Consider the following 14,460-nt stretch of genomic DNA (forward strand, 5'->3'; position numbering starts at 1 on the left):
CCCAGATTAGGATGTGGACATCTTTTCCGCTCTGAAGGCTAGGATACTAATTTGCCCCCAGCTGTTCATTTGGAGATTTGCAATCTTGTTGGTTAAATCAGGTTTTAAACATTCTTAGAACCAAAGCTGGCAATATGAAGTAGAGACCATCAACTTCAGACATCTTCACCAGTCTGATGAGCTATCAGTTCTCATGTCTCTTCAGGAGCATTTATTTTAAAGATTGGTGGAGAATGACAGAGAAACACCAACAAGCATCTTTCTGGCTTAAGTACAAAAGTGGCTGGAGCACCTGGGATGGGACCCTGGGATGGTCCCACATTACCTAACCCACGAAGTTCAAAGAAATCAGAGAGATGAGTCTGCCTGATAGAGAAGATTTTCATTTCTTACTTTGTGCATCTTAATATTGTTTTAACTTCCTACGATGAACAGATATTGTTTTTATAACAACCTCAAAACATCCATTTTAGAAATCTTTGATGATTTCCCATTATCCAGAGTCCAAACCCCTTACAACAGTGGTTCAGGTCTTTGCAACCTCACCCAGTCTCTCTCTCCAAACTCATTTACTTTCAGTTTCCCCTGGAGAAGCTGTGTTCCAACCACAACCATCCACTTCTGGTCCCTGATTCTTCACTCATTCAGCAACTATCTAGTGAGCATCCTATACATGCTAAGCAATGTTCCAGGAGCTGGGTCGTGACAGTGAGCCAACAGATATCCTTGCTGTCGTGGAACTTACAATCTAGTGAACATCTCTGCTCCGTGTGTTAATTCATATTGTTCTATCTTCCTGTCTTCTCCGCCCTCTCATCCCCTGACAACATCCCACCCATTTTTCCTGTCTTCGTTCCGTTGCTGCATCCTCCGTGAGGTCCCCAGGGTTACTCTCCATCAGAAGTAATGACTTCTTCCTCCAAGGGTCCACGTGCCCTATCTGTACCTTCATCACAGTGCCTCTCCCACCTGCTCTGCATACAAGATACATCCCAGGTGTAAAAGAAGCAAAACTCGACCTGAACTCAGGAGATGGGCCGTGAACTCTGCCTCTATGAGAACGGGGCGGATAAGAGCTCCCTCCTCGAAGGCTTGTCATGAGGAATTAAGGAGGCACCTGTGCAAAGTTTAGCACAGAGCAGGCCCAGGTGGTCAGCCACTAGTTCCTGAATGAACAACTGTAACTGCATTGATGTGGTTTTTGTTTGTTTGTTTGTTTTGCCGAGGAAGATTTGCCCTGAGCTAACATCTGTGCCAATCTTCCTCCACCTTATATGTGGGTCACCAGCACAGCATGGCTGACAAGCAATGTGGGTCCACACCTGGGATCTAAACCCTCAAACCCAGGCCACTGAAGCAGAGTGTGAAAACTTAACAACTACACCATGGGGCCGGCCCCTGTGACGAGGTTTTTGAATTTGTGTTAAGAAGTATCTGGCCCCTAGCATGGGAACTTGTGCCCCACACTCAGTGAACGTTTCTTGAATCTATTTTGAATGTCATCTGATGTTGTTTGGGGATTTTTTTTTCAGGTATTCTGTTTACAAAGACCCAGCAGGCTGGCTGAATATTAACCCCATCAATGGGACTGTTGACACCAGAGCTGTGCTAGATCGCGAGTCCCCATTTGTCCACAACAGTGTGTACACTGCCCTCTTCCTGGCGATCGACAGTGGTGAGTAATTTTTTAAATGCCATCCAGTGTATACTTTTCGGTTATAAATATATTTTTACGTTTCTTCTGGTACCCCTAGAGATGTTCTTTGGAAGAATATAAATGTGTGGGGGCAGGAAAAGCAGATGTTTAAACACCCAGGGAGTCATTAATATCCCCAAGTCCTGGTGTCTTGGGTCTTTGTCCAGTTAGAGGTCAGAGCAGGGAGCTCACCGTGCTCCATCTCAAGCAGGCGCCGAGGTTAGGAAGCCATGCTGGTGTCCTTCATCTTGATGTCATGCTCTCGTCTGCCTGGAGGGTTCTTTTACTCAATGCAAGTTCAAAGAAAGTCCCAGAGGACATCACCAGCCCTGACGATTGAACTGTTCCCACAGCCTTTGTCCTGTTATGATTCTGTACCGTTAGAAAGACATCAGGTGCTCTCAGCCAGAAGCTTCATAATCACATAACAATTGGTGTTCATTCAAAAGCTGATAATGCAACATCCACGTGCCAGGCTCTGCTCTAGAAGCTGGGGAGACAGCAGTGAACAAACAAAAATGACTGTCCTCGTGCAGGTGACACACTCATGGAGAAAGGAAGAAAACCGAGTAAAGTACATAATACACTTTTTGGAAAAAGGAAAACATACTATTTATGTATGAAACAGGAAAACAGGAAAAAGAGAGAGCAAATGAAAAGGTGCTGTGATTTTCACGAGGTGGCCCTGGGGAGCCTCACTGAGTGGTGACAGTTGAGTAAAAACATGAAGGAAGTGGGGACAGGAGCCTGAAGTTATCAAAGGGAAGAGCAAGGAGCCCGGGAGCTGGGTGGTACGTGAAGGGCGTGGGGATGCAGATCATGGAGGGCCGTGTGGCCCCCCCCCCCCACCACCCTTGGCTTTTACTTTGTGTGAAACAGCATGCCATTGCCGAGTTCTGTGTCGAGCTCACTGTGCCAGGATCATTCTGCTGCCCTGTTGGGATCAGACACAGGGGACAAGGACAGAAGTAGGGAGACCTCTTAGGAGACTGATGACAGTTTAGGAGGATGGTGGCTTGGACCGATAGTAGGGGAGGGGCTGGGAAAGGATCAGATTCTGGAGAGACTTTGTACATTTCAGACACAAAGCCGACAGGATTTGCCATTGGCTGAGATAAGGGGACCCGAGTTGCTAAGCTGAGATGTCTATGTGTCAATCACACAGGAAGGTTTGCTCTCCCTGTTATTCCTAAAAGCCAGCTGTTCATGGCCAAAGGGTCAGTTTTGAGTCCTATACATCAAACTGGTTGTTTATAGCACTCTTTGTATGTGCCTTCATTATGCTCAGTGACAGGTGAACTGAGAATTCCAAGACCCCATCGGTGTATGCTGGGCTGGGTACTCACACCCAAACCACGTCAGACAGCATGTGTCTAAAAAGCGCACGGTCACCATGGCATATGACAGGCAGAGAGGGCTTCACAACCAACTCAGCCTTTAAGTCGGGCCTGACAGGCAGGGTTTGGAGAAGTGATGTGGTCAGGAGGTGGAGCTGCCTGAGAGCACAGAGCAGAGGAATCAAAACGAGAAGGGAGTGTGGCACAGGTAAGAAAAGGAAAGATAAGAGTTGTGTCCCCTGTGAGTCAATGTGTAGAAATTTGTTTGGACGTATATGGAAAAGTCATCTCTTCAAAGCATCTCAAAATCCAGGTGAGTCATTTGATGCAGTAGGCAGCCAGAAGGTCCCCTAAGTTCTTGAGGAAGAAACTGACGTGATGAAATAGCACAGAGACACTCAGCAGCTGAGCGCTAGACCAGACACTGTGCTCGGTCCTGGAGACTCAAAGGTGAATAATACATAGTCCTTGTGCTCAGTGAGCTAATGTGTGATTTGGGAAGTTAGGCAGGTAAACAGAAGATCGTAATAGAGCATCGTAACTGTTTGATGGAACTAAGCACAGAGGAGCCCCTCGTCCAGACCCGGGGTGGTCACAGAGAGCTTCTTGATGGAGGGGACCTCTAAACCAAGTGATGAAGGATAATTTGAGAAAAGGTAGAGCATTCTAATAGAAGCCTGAAAGAATATACATATGAGGGATGCTGAAAGGCTGGCAGCGTTACTGCCGGCTATGCGATAGGCTCCATATGTGCAAAGACAAGAGCAGAGAAGTGGGCAGGCAGCCGAATGTGCTAAGGTTGGAACTAGGTCTTGTGCTGAAGGCCCAGCTGCTGTCACAGTGCCTGACTTAGAGCAGGTGCTCACCTATCTGTGGAATTAATCGTGAAATGCTCTGTATGCTGTGCCAAGGAGTTTGACTTGATCGTGTTGCTTCCTTGCCTCCAGAATAAACTTTGTGCTTTAGAAAGAGAACGCCTTTGGCCGTGTAGAAAATGGATCCGAGGATGAGGAGATGTGAGGCAGGGAGGCATTAGAAAGCTGCGGCAGAAATTGGGGTCAGAGAAGCAAGACGCGTGGACCTAAACCCAAGCAGTGAAGTTCGTTTTGGTGGAGTGGGCCTAGATTTGGGAAATACGTTGAAAGTCTTAGCAGGTATCTTAGCTAAAGGGGTCAGGGTAGGCCTGGTGGCAATAGAAATGGACCAGAAAGGATGAAACTAGAAAATATCTGGAAGAAAGAAGCAAAGCTTAAAAAAAAAAAACCCCCACATACTGAACATAGAGTAGAGAAAGGTGATATTAAGGTTTCTAGTCCAGAAACCAGCAATGATTGTTCCATTAACAGAAAGGGAACTGGTTTCAAAGGATCGTTCCCATGTTGTCTTTACGGGATGGATGTTGAGATGAGGTCCCGTGAGAGAATGACAACGTGAGACTGGAAGGGAAGTAAGGAGATTTTTGGGTAGTCACCCATTCAAAAGAGATGGGCCGTCAAACAGGTAAGTTGTGTGGCAGGCATAGGTCTGGACAGGAGTGTGAAGCACATAAGCAGGGGATGACGATAAGCCGAGAGTGTGTAAGACGCTGTTCAAATGAAAAGTGTCAATTATGGATCAGCTAAACTAAAGATTTCAGAGTTCTGTACGACATAGTATTGTCTGTACTCGTAGAGAAAATTCTCGGCTAAGAACACCACGAAGGAAGGTTGAAATGCAGAAATAGTATAGTCGTCATTGCTTTATGAAATATTTTATGCAATTATTAATCGAAAAGAAACTAGAAATGAAGTTCACTCTAGTTTTTGCCAGAAATGGGGGTCAGGTGTAACTGGGCAAGCTGCTTGCAGACTGGGGGGCTCAGTTTTTACTTCTGCAAAATGAGGAAGAGAATTCTTACTTATAAGATTGTCGTGAGAAATGAGAAAGTGAAGTGCTGTGCCCTCTACACTCCCCACCAAAAACCATGGTAAATGTTCAATAAATGTTAATCGCACCCCAATGGGGGCTACAGAAAGGAAAAAATGGAGCCAAGAGTGGTCCTCAAGAAAAACACAGCTTGAAATATATTTCTTGTCTAACTCTGTTAATACTAATATCAGACAAAGAAATTCAAAATCTGGTGTCACAGATGTTTTCAAAAGGACAGAAATGTCCCTGAAGATGTAATAGTAAATAGAAAACAGGTTGGCATTAATATACAGAACCATCATTAGAGACGATAATCTTGAACAAGGCCCAAAAGGCTTAGAGCAAAAAGAGCATAAATTTTAAAAGACCTCATAAATCAGAGTAACTTTTGTTTAAAGCCTCCTTTTTGTCGTTCATTGAAAACTTATCTCTAGGTATTATGTTTAACCAGGAAAAACCAACACTTACTTATAAGATCACAGTTATCACACTGATGTCTCAGTTTTATACAAAGTAAGCAACTGATTTTATTAATTTTATAGAAATTCAATGTATATGATGGAATGAAAGAATAAGGATTTTTTTGTCGTATAATACTAGGAAAGCTAAAGCAAAATAAATTTATTTTCTCCAAACAGGGAGTTGCTCAGGAATTTATGCCAAAACAAATCAATAGAATGCATGACTATAGGAACTTCCAGGTAGCATGAAGTGGATCAATGTCCCACTGCGAAATTTGGATGGATAACAAAAATCTTTGTTGTAAAGGTATCAGAGAGCCTTTAGATCAATTAAGTTAGATCAATTTAATGAGATCAATTAAAATACCAAAGAGGGAAGAATCATTCTAAAAAGAGTGTAAGACAGCCAGCCATTTTTTTCTCTCTGGGGACATTTTCTGATTCTGGGTGAGGGTCAGGCTTGTCCCAGGCAGAGGGTCCAAGATGAAGGGAAATAAATCAGAAACACTTGTGATAGTCATGTGGCGCTGGTACCACAAAGTGAAAACTGACCCTTAAACACATGGTTGCATTTTCTCCAGGGACAAATGCCTTTTAAAGGACAAAGTGAAATCTCCTGGAGTCTCGTGGGAAGCAAAAAACTAATGAAGGAGGAAATTCAGCTTAAACATATAACCATTCTCTCTTTAAGACATTTGTCAGATTTTGAAGGTAGAAGGGGTTGGAGGATGGAATGGCTAGTGGTACAGACTGAGTGTTTGTGTCCTCCCCAAAATTCACATGTTGAAACCTAACCCCCAATGTGATGGTATTTGGAGGGAGGACATTTGGGAGGTGCTTAGGTCACGAGAGTGGAAGCCTTCGTGAATGGGATGAATCTCTTTTAAAAGAGACCCCAGAGAGCTCCTTTGCCCCTCCTGCTGCGTGAGGACACAGTGAAAAGACTCTATACTGGAAACTAGAAATCATTGCTAAGAGAATTTGCTTTAAAAAAATCCTGTGTTATAGGGAGAGGTACCACGTTCATGGATTGGAAGACGCAATGCTATTCAAATGTCAGTTCTCTCCAAATTGACCTAAAAGATTCAATGCAATTCTACACAAAATCCCAGGTTTTTGTTTTGAGGAGAAGGGAAGAAACTGATTATAAAATTCATATGGAAATATAGGGGCTAAAAATAGCCAAGGCAATCTTGAAGAATAAGTTGAAGGACTTACACTACCATATACCCAGACCTATTAGAAAACTATAGCACTTAAAACTGGGTGATATTTGCACAAACATTAAAAAAAAAAAAACTGACCAATGAAGTAGAATAGAGAGTTCAGAAACAGATCCACGCACACAGTCCCTGATTATGACAAGGACAATATGGTAGAGCAAATGGGAAAGCACAGTCTTTTCAATAAATAGTGCCAGGTTAATTGGATACAAATATGAAAAAAATGTGTCCTGATCTCTCCCTTATGCCATATACAATAATCATTTCTAAATATATTACAGATAAAATATGGAAGGTAAAATAATACACCTTTTAGAGAAAAACATCTAAGAACATATTGATGTCCCGGCATAGGCGAAGATTTTTTAAACAAGACACAAAGGCACTAACCACAAAAGGAAAAGAAAAATGATAGATTATATTAAAATTAGGAACTTCGATTCATCAAATGATACCATTAAGAAAGTAAGAAGGTAACCCACAGAGTAGAAAATATTTACAATACAAAGAAATTCTACAGTCTATAAGCAAAAAACACGATTCAAAGAATGGTTAAGAGACTTGAACAGAAACCTCCCCACAGAGGAAATGCAACTGTCAATAAACATGAAGAGATGCTCAGCTTCATTAATCAAGGAAATAAAAATTAAATTATACAAATTTAAATTAAAACACAAATTAATCAAAGAAAGACAATGAAATTCAATACTACAACACACCTACAAAATGGCTGAACTGAAAAGATGGAAAATACCAACTGCTGGCAAAAATGTGCAATTATTGGAATTCTCATATCCATCTGGTAGCAGTGTAAATTGGTACAACCACTTTGGAAACTGAAAGTATCCACTAAGTCTGGACATATGTATACCCCATGATCCAGGAATTACGCACCCAGCTATATATCCCACAGAAATGTGTATGTGTGTTCACCAAAACACACGAGCCAGAATGTTAATAATAGCACTATTCATAATAGCCCAAAACTGGAAACTATCCAAATGCCCAATAAAAGCAGAATAAGTAAATTGTGGTGCATTCACACAATAGAGTCTACACAGCATTGAGAATGAATGATCTGCAACTCTTCACAACAACGTGGATGAATCTCACAAACATAATATCAGGGAGAAGAGGACTGACCCCAAAGAGCACATTCCAAATGACTGCATTTATGTAAAGCTCAAACACAGGCGGAGCTAGTCATCCTACAGGATTGCCCGGTGGATGAGTTTCTTGATCTTGGAATGTTGGATACATGAGCGTGTTCAGATTGTGAAAATTCTTCAATCCATGTATTTATAAAACAGGAATGTTTCTGTGTTTCAATAAAAATTTAACCAATACCTGGCTACAAGGAGGGCATGTACCTGGCCCACTGTGCCTTTCCGGGGAGGACTGTCCTGTTCACGTATTCTCTCAGTACCTGTTTACCCCGGAGATAGACTCTCCCCATCTTATTATTCTAAGGAAGGACAACCCTCGGCTGCTGATGGGCCAACACTGCCGGGAAAGGCGAGTGATAGGACGTCTGCAGAGGGAACAAAGCGCAGCATTCACCCTGCAGCCCCTTTGCAAGCGGCAGAAGTGACAGCACCATAACTTGCTACACGCAGCTCTACTTATGCAGTTCAGAACAGTGATAAGGCAGCAGCAAAAGAGAATCTTCTTTTAAGTACCTCTTAGAGACTAGAAACTGCGAGATCAGAATGGAGGAATGTAAAAAGACTGTCAGAAGCAGGGCTGGAAACCTGTTCTGAGGCGAACAGGAGTAAAAGTCTCTTTGGACCTATTTGCTTGGGGCCCCAGAGCTAGTCTAGATAGATTCCAGAATCACGCTTCATAATAATATTGATAATGTCCAGGTTATAGATGATTTTGGGGGAAAAGACACTTTGTCCCCTCCCTGTGGATAGAGGCTAAGTTGTAACCTATATGCACAGAAGTACAAGGCACTTTTCTTAAACTGTTATCAATTTTAATGAGCTACAAATTGCCTAGCAACATTGTTTCATTGTAACTGTAAGGCATTTGTTTTGCTAAAACAGGACTGGCTGTATTTCGTCAAATGATTGGAAGAGTAAAGCCTTTAATCCTATAGATTAATAAGATATGACCTTTCATGTTGGCAAGCATTTTATCTTTAGAGATGAATATCATCATTTACCTTATGTGGTCCAGATTTTCTGAAAAGGTTAAGATAGTGCCTTCAAAGTACAGGAACTCTTTTGTTAAAGACTTCAACGAACACAGAATTACTGGCCTGTCTTAAGAAAGGGAAAAAATAACAAGGAAAATACCAAGATGGAGTGGGGACATTCGGGAATGCAGTTAAGATGGAATCTCTGGGGATGTGCAGAGGATGGGGCAAAGTCACGGCAATTAGCATGGGCAAATCCAGGTGTGATTATTGCTCCTGCTCGGATAATCACCAGAGGGGTCAAATGTCAGTCTCACTGTCTTATGTGGGCTAAAAGCTGTCACAAGCGATTTCTCCTAAGAGTTCTGGAATCCCACAGGGGATGGTGGTGGGCAGGAAAGGCGTAGCTGGCTGCTGCTTCCTGACTTACTGCCTTTGCTCAAGAGTCTGCTAGGCTGGTCTTCCTGCCTGCTTCTCACCTCTAACCTCGTCTTGCGCTCACCCTTCTGTTCTGAAATTGCATAGGGGTCAGAGTTCCACGATTGTTGCTGAATGGCTCTTACGCCCTCAGAGAAAGTCTAAATTGTGAGTTCAAACACCAAAAACAGATATTTCACCTCAGGAAGTCCAGATGCCCTTGCTCCCAGCACCTACACTATGCAGAGAGTTTAAAGAAAAGCGAAATTATCCCTTTTAGTTTTTCCTAAGGCTCAGCGCGTATGAAATAGTTTGAACCCGGAAGCCCATACTACCACTAGTATCCACATTAAACCTTTATATGATTATCAAAAGTGTCACATCCCCCATCCATTTCATTTAAAAGAATAAGGGAATGACGGTATAAAAACAAGCCAAATTATCGCGAAATTCAGCAGCACGTTTTCATGACTTTGCAACTTGTATAAAGTATGCTTGAATCTGTCGGTGAAAAATGTGATGTGGGTTACCAAGAAGACGCAGATATAGAACCGAGCCTAACAGCTGTAAAATTAAAGTGGAATCAACTAAGACAATGATTTTTCATAGGCTAAGAGAGATCACGTCCCAACCCGTCTCTTCCCTCACTCCCCTATATGAAGCGTTCTGATAATGCCAGCTGCTTCAAAATTGAAATATTGTGCAAAGTACATTTAGATTGATTCGAAGAAAAAAAATGTTATTCAGCCCCACAGTGAAATGACTACTAACAACTAAATGACAACAGCCCCCCGACTGGGGGTAGCAGGGAATCGGAACTTCAGAGAGATGCCTCCGTTTGGGGTCTTTCTATTTTTGTAGATCATCCAAGCTCTAGACTGCATGGGGGAATGTAGTAAGATCATTTAGATTGATTCTACTTAAAAGATGCTAGTTTGGATAAAATCAAGCCATTAGTTATGATGGCAACCCAATTAAGCCAGTTTAACATCCCTTATCTCAGCTGTTATGGTAATTGAGGAAGAAAAATAAATTGAAGACCAGCCATCATTCCTCGTTATTTCAAGTACCAGTAAAATATCAATCATGTTGAAAATACTAGCTACCATTTTGTCACAGATAAAATGGCCCAGTAAAACAACTCCTGCGATCTGGTCAGAGAGAGGCTGTGGTCAGAACTGTTTGGAGGCAGCACACGTGGTCCATAGAGAGAGTGGGGGCCATGCTCCACTGCACCTCAAAATGAGCCAGCTCACCATCTTAGCCATGCTACAACAGGCGTGAGGCTTATGCTTTCTCAGCCTCAGTTTCCCCATCTGCAGAGTGAGAACAATGCCACCTACCCTGTTGGCTTGTTATAAGGACTGGAAATCATGAATGCAAAATTCCTGATGCCTAGTAAAACACCTCATAAATATTTAAGTCAACTGACTTGGACTGAGTTACGGACTGCTTTTCTAAACTTATCATTACAAAATCATCAGCGTCTGAGGCAAACGACAAAATGCCATCTGGATGACCACACTGGGGGTGGTCTGAGCATTTTTCAAGGGAAGAGATGGACCACAGAGCCCTTTGCTCAGAGTAGGGCTCTCAATCAGAAAATTAACCAGGAAATGCCACCTTCGACATCGGCACCAGTTCATGGGGCTTGCCTCTGTCTGAAGGGGGAGATTTAAGCCAGGGTTCATCTACTGACATCAGGACATCTCCACTTTGACCAGCCAAATCAACCATCTTAAACATAATGTTGTCAAACTTTCACTGGGAAAAGAAACTGATTTGGGCACTAAAATACTGTCTGCAACTCCCATCTATGCCAGCCTAATTCATCCTGCAAGGTGTCTATTAGCTCATCCTCCTCTGTATTCCCTACTCCTCAGTTCAGGTAATAGCATTGCCACCTGCACAGTCCCCAAGCTAAAACCCCATCCCCCCGACACCCCTATCCCATCACTCCCAATCCAATCATCCCTGTCTGTTCAGCCTCCTGAATCCAGCCTCTGCTCGTGCATCCTGACTACGCTCACCTGAGCCTCATTGTCGGCCCCTACACCTGCCCTGCATCCCCACGGGTCTTCCTGTGCCCCCTCTCCTACTCAAGTCCATTCCTTCTCGTGCCTCCAGCCTCCTCTGCTTTTATCAAAGCCATTCTCCCACTTAAAAGTCTTTGAACTTCTTGCCACAAGTAGCCACACTATTTTCTCCTGCAGAACAAGCACCTCCCTCTCCATAAAGCATTCTCCTTTCTAGCACATTCAAATATCATCTCTCCATGAAGCTTTCTGCTCTGTCCTTAGGCGATTCGTTATTCCATGCCACAGGCTCCCACACGCTTTATCCTCCCATCTCTTCCTGCACTTACAACGGTATCCTGCATCTGTTTACTCTCTGCTCCTGCCACGCCGTCAGCGTTGCAGGAGCAGGCACCCCGCAGCATCGATTTCTCTGCGTGTCCCCCAGGCACAGGGCGGAGTCCCAGGAAAGGATTATTGTCTGAGCGAATAAAATGAAACTGTCATGTTTAGACGTGGCCTCCAAATCAACTCTTCTTGATTTTTTTTTCCTTTTCTCTGAAGTCAGTAATGGAAATTAAAAAAGCCAGAAGGTTGAATTTTTTAAAAATAGTTCAGGTTTCAGATTACTGTCTCCTCTAAAAGAATTTTTGAGTCCGAATTATGTGAATAATTGCCTCAGTTCGACATCAAGGATTACACACGGAAACCTGGCATTGTATTTTACAAACCTATTTTCTACCAGCTTTTTTGTTGGTTTCCTGTTACATTTTTTTCAAAATAGAAAATGAAATCAGCAAGATCGCTATTATCAAAGCAATAAACACAATGCCCATGAAATAAAAGCAATGAGATTCTTGTCTTCTGGGGCACGTGACAAAAAAACAGATTTGTAAAATACTGATATTGAAAAGCTATAATAAAGGAGAAAAAGGGGATGAACAAAATGGTGCAAAGGAGAACTTATAGAGAAGACTGGTTCCCTCGCACTTTCCAGCAAAGGCAAAGCTACGCGCAGAGCCCCGTTCGGATGAACTAAAAGATCTCGCATTTATTTGCCCATAGCCGCTTAGTGAAGGTTCGGCAGATGCCCAGAAACACTGAGGGACTCTGAAGGGAGTAGATTGCCTCAGCCGTGCATCTTGCCCTTATGAACAAGCCTCCAAAGCTAGCTGGGTGCCCAGCCTTTGCTCAGGGGCCCACGTCTAAATTTTGACTCCTCTTAATTGGCCCACCCTCCTGATTTTCCACCCAGAATTTGGGCCTCAGGCTCTCTTGAGACAGGAGCCGAAGTCCCTCTCTTTGTCCTGGGCACAGACTGCCTGCTCTGAGCCGTTCCAAGACCCCATCCCGAACACACAGAGTTTTCTCCCGGATGTGGGATAAGCTGGACTTGAATATAGACACAGTCACTGCTCTCAAAACAGAAGCAAGATAAAGATGGAAACCTATGGAAATATAAACGTATACAACTGCGTGGACGGAACGAGCAATACGTAGTTAGCTTTTTCACATCGACCCAAATTAATTCAAAAGTCTACTGAGCATCTCTTATCTAGCAGGATGGACGACAGTCCTGACGCTCAGAGCCCATGGAGCTCAGAAATGAGCTTCCTGTTTTTCCCTCTGCTTCCTCTCTCTTCTTGCACCTCGTTTTAATTTTACTTTACACAGGTAGCCTCGCTTTGCCTGCCATTCCCCATATAAGACCACCTGCACTCATGATTCCCCAGGTAAGACGCAGGCAGCCTGCCTCCAGGCCCGGCTCAGGGAAGATCCAGAACCAGTGCCCGAGAGTTCTGGTTGGATCCTAACGTTCTCCGCATGTGAAACCAGCCCATCCAATGGTGGCAAGACCACGGACCCTACTCTTCTGAGGGGACTCTCCTGAGAAGATGCATCTGAGTCTAATCTCACTGGTCTAGAGACATCATAATGTGTGAAAATCTGGTCCTTTGTATGCAGATGTTCACAGCAGCATTATTCATAACAGACAAATAGTGGAAACCACCCAAATGTCCATTGGCTAGTGATGGATAAATACAGCATGGTCTATCCATACCATGGGGTATTATTCAGCCTTTAAAAGGAACGAAGGTGTGATTCATGCCACCACATGGGGGAACCTCAAAAACGTGATGCTGAGTGAAAGAAGCCAGACACAAAAGGCCATGAATTGTATGATTCCATTTATATGAAACATCCAGAAAACGTACATCTATAGGGACAGAAGGCAGGTCAGTGGTTGCCTAGGGCTGGAAGTAGGCACACAGAGTTAGTACAAATGGCCCAAGGCTTCTTTTGGGGGGTGCTGGGAACTTTCTAAAATTAGATAGTGGTGATGGTTGCACAACTCTGCAAATATACTAAATATCAATTCATTGTAAAAATAAATGAGAGAGTGAGAGGAAAGAAAGGTAGAATTGGAGAAAAATATTTTTAAATCCCTATGTAACCTTTGAGTTTACACTTCCGTTTCTGACTATTTTAGTAATCACAGTAATTGTGAAGAAAATTAAAAAGAGAAACGTATTCTTTTAATGTAAATTACGTGGGGAGAAAATCACTATTTAGGTTTTGGTCTATTTCTTTCTAATCATAGGTATTTTTAAATTAGGATCACACTATGTTTTTAGTGGTGTCTTTTGCTGAGAAGATATAAAGCTTATATAAATAAATACACACATACATACATGTATGTGGCTTCTAAGTAATGGAACATACCAGAAAAATCTCAGTGCTTCTGACTAAGTGGAAATCCTGTTAGGTCAGGATTCTGAATAAAATAAAATTCCTATGATTTAAAAACAAACCAACAAACCTGGCCCCGTTTCTCATTGCATCCACACTCACAGCAGGAAAGCAGCGCCGGGAGACCCACGTGCAACACACGCTTCTTTGGGTACTGGCTTTAGCTCCGTAGTCCTCCCACAAAAGGCGAGATACTGTTGGTTGTTTAAGTAAGGAAAGCACAGAAGATGGTTCTTGGGTTTCACCCTTTCTACCTGTGCTTGATGCTAACCACAAGCACCAAAATACTAAAACTTCGAGCTCCCGGTCTGGCTCAGATAGTGGGTTGCTACAGTCTCTGATCATTCCGCCCACTCTCTGGAGCGCCCAGAGGGTGCCCAGCATGGGAAGACTGCATTGTGAGGCCACAGCTCGCAGACAGGTGATGCGCCAGTCTTAGCCTTGGACGAGTTACTTCATCTTTCTGAGACCCACTTCCTCTTCTGGAAAATGAGGAGAAACTAGAAGGTGGG

At 43.2% G+C, this 14,460-nt stretch overlaps 1 protein-coding gene across 1 annotated transcript in view; it reads left to right on the forward strand.

Moving 5' to 3' along the window:
* CDH13 (cadherin 13) overlaps positions 1 to 14,460 on the forward strand; it is a 985,922-nt gene that overhangs the window by 957,248 nt on the left and 14,214 nt on the right. The window contains exon 11 of the mRNA XM_046683164.1: positions 1,533 to 1,675. Within this exon, the coding sequence (XP_046539120.1) occupies positions 1,533 to 1,675 (143 nt within the window). The remainder of the gene's footprint in view (positions 1 to 1,532; positions 1,676 to 14,460) is intronic.

The sequence above is a fragment of the Equus quagga genome, chromosome 13 (genome assembly GCF_021613505.1).
Source record: "Equus quagga isolate Etosha38 chromosome 13, UCLA_HA_Equagga_1.0, whole genome shotgun sequence".
Classification (NCBI taxonomy): Eukaryota; Metazoa; Chordata; class Mammalia; order Perissodactyla; family Equidae; genus Equus; species Equus quagga.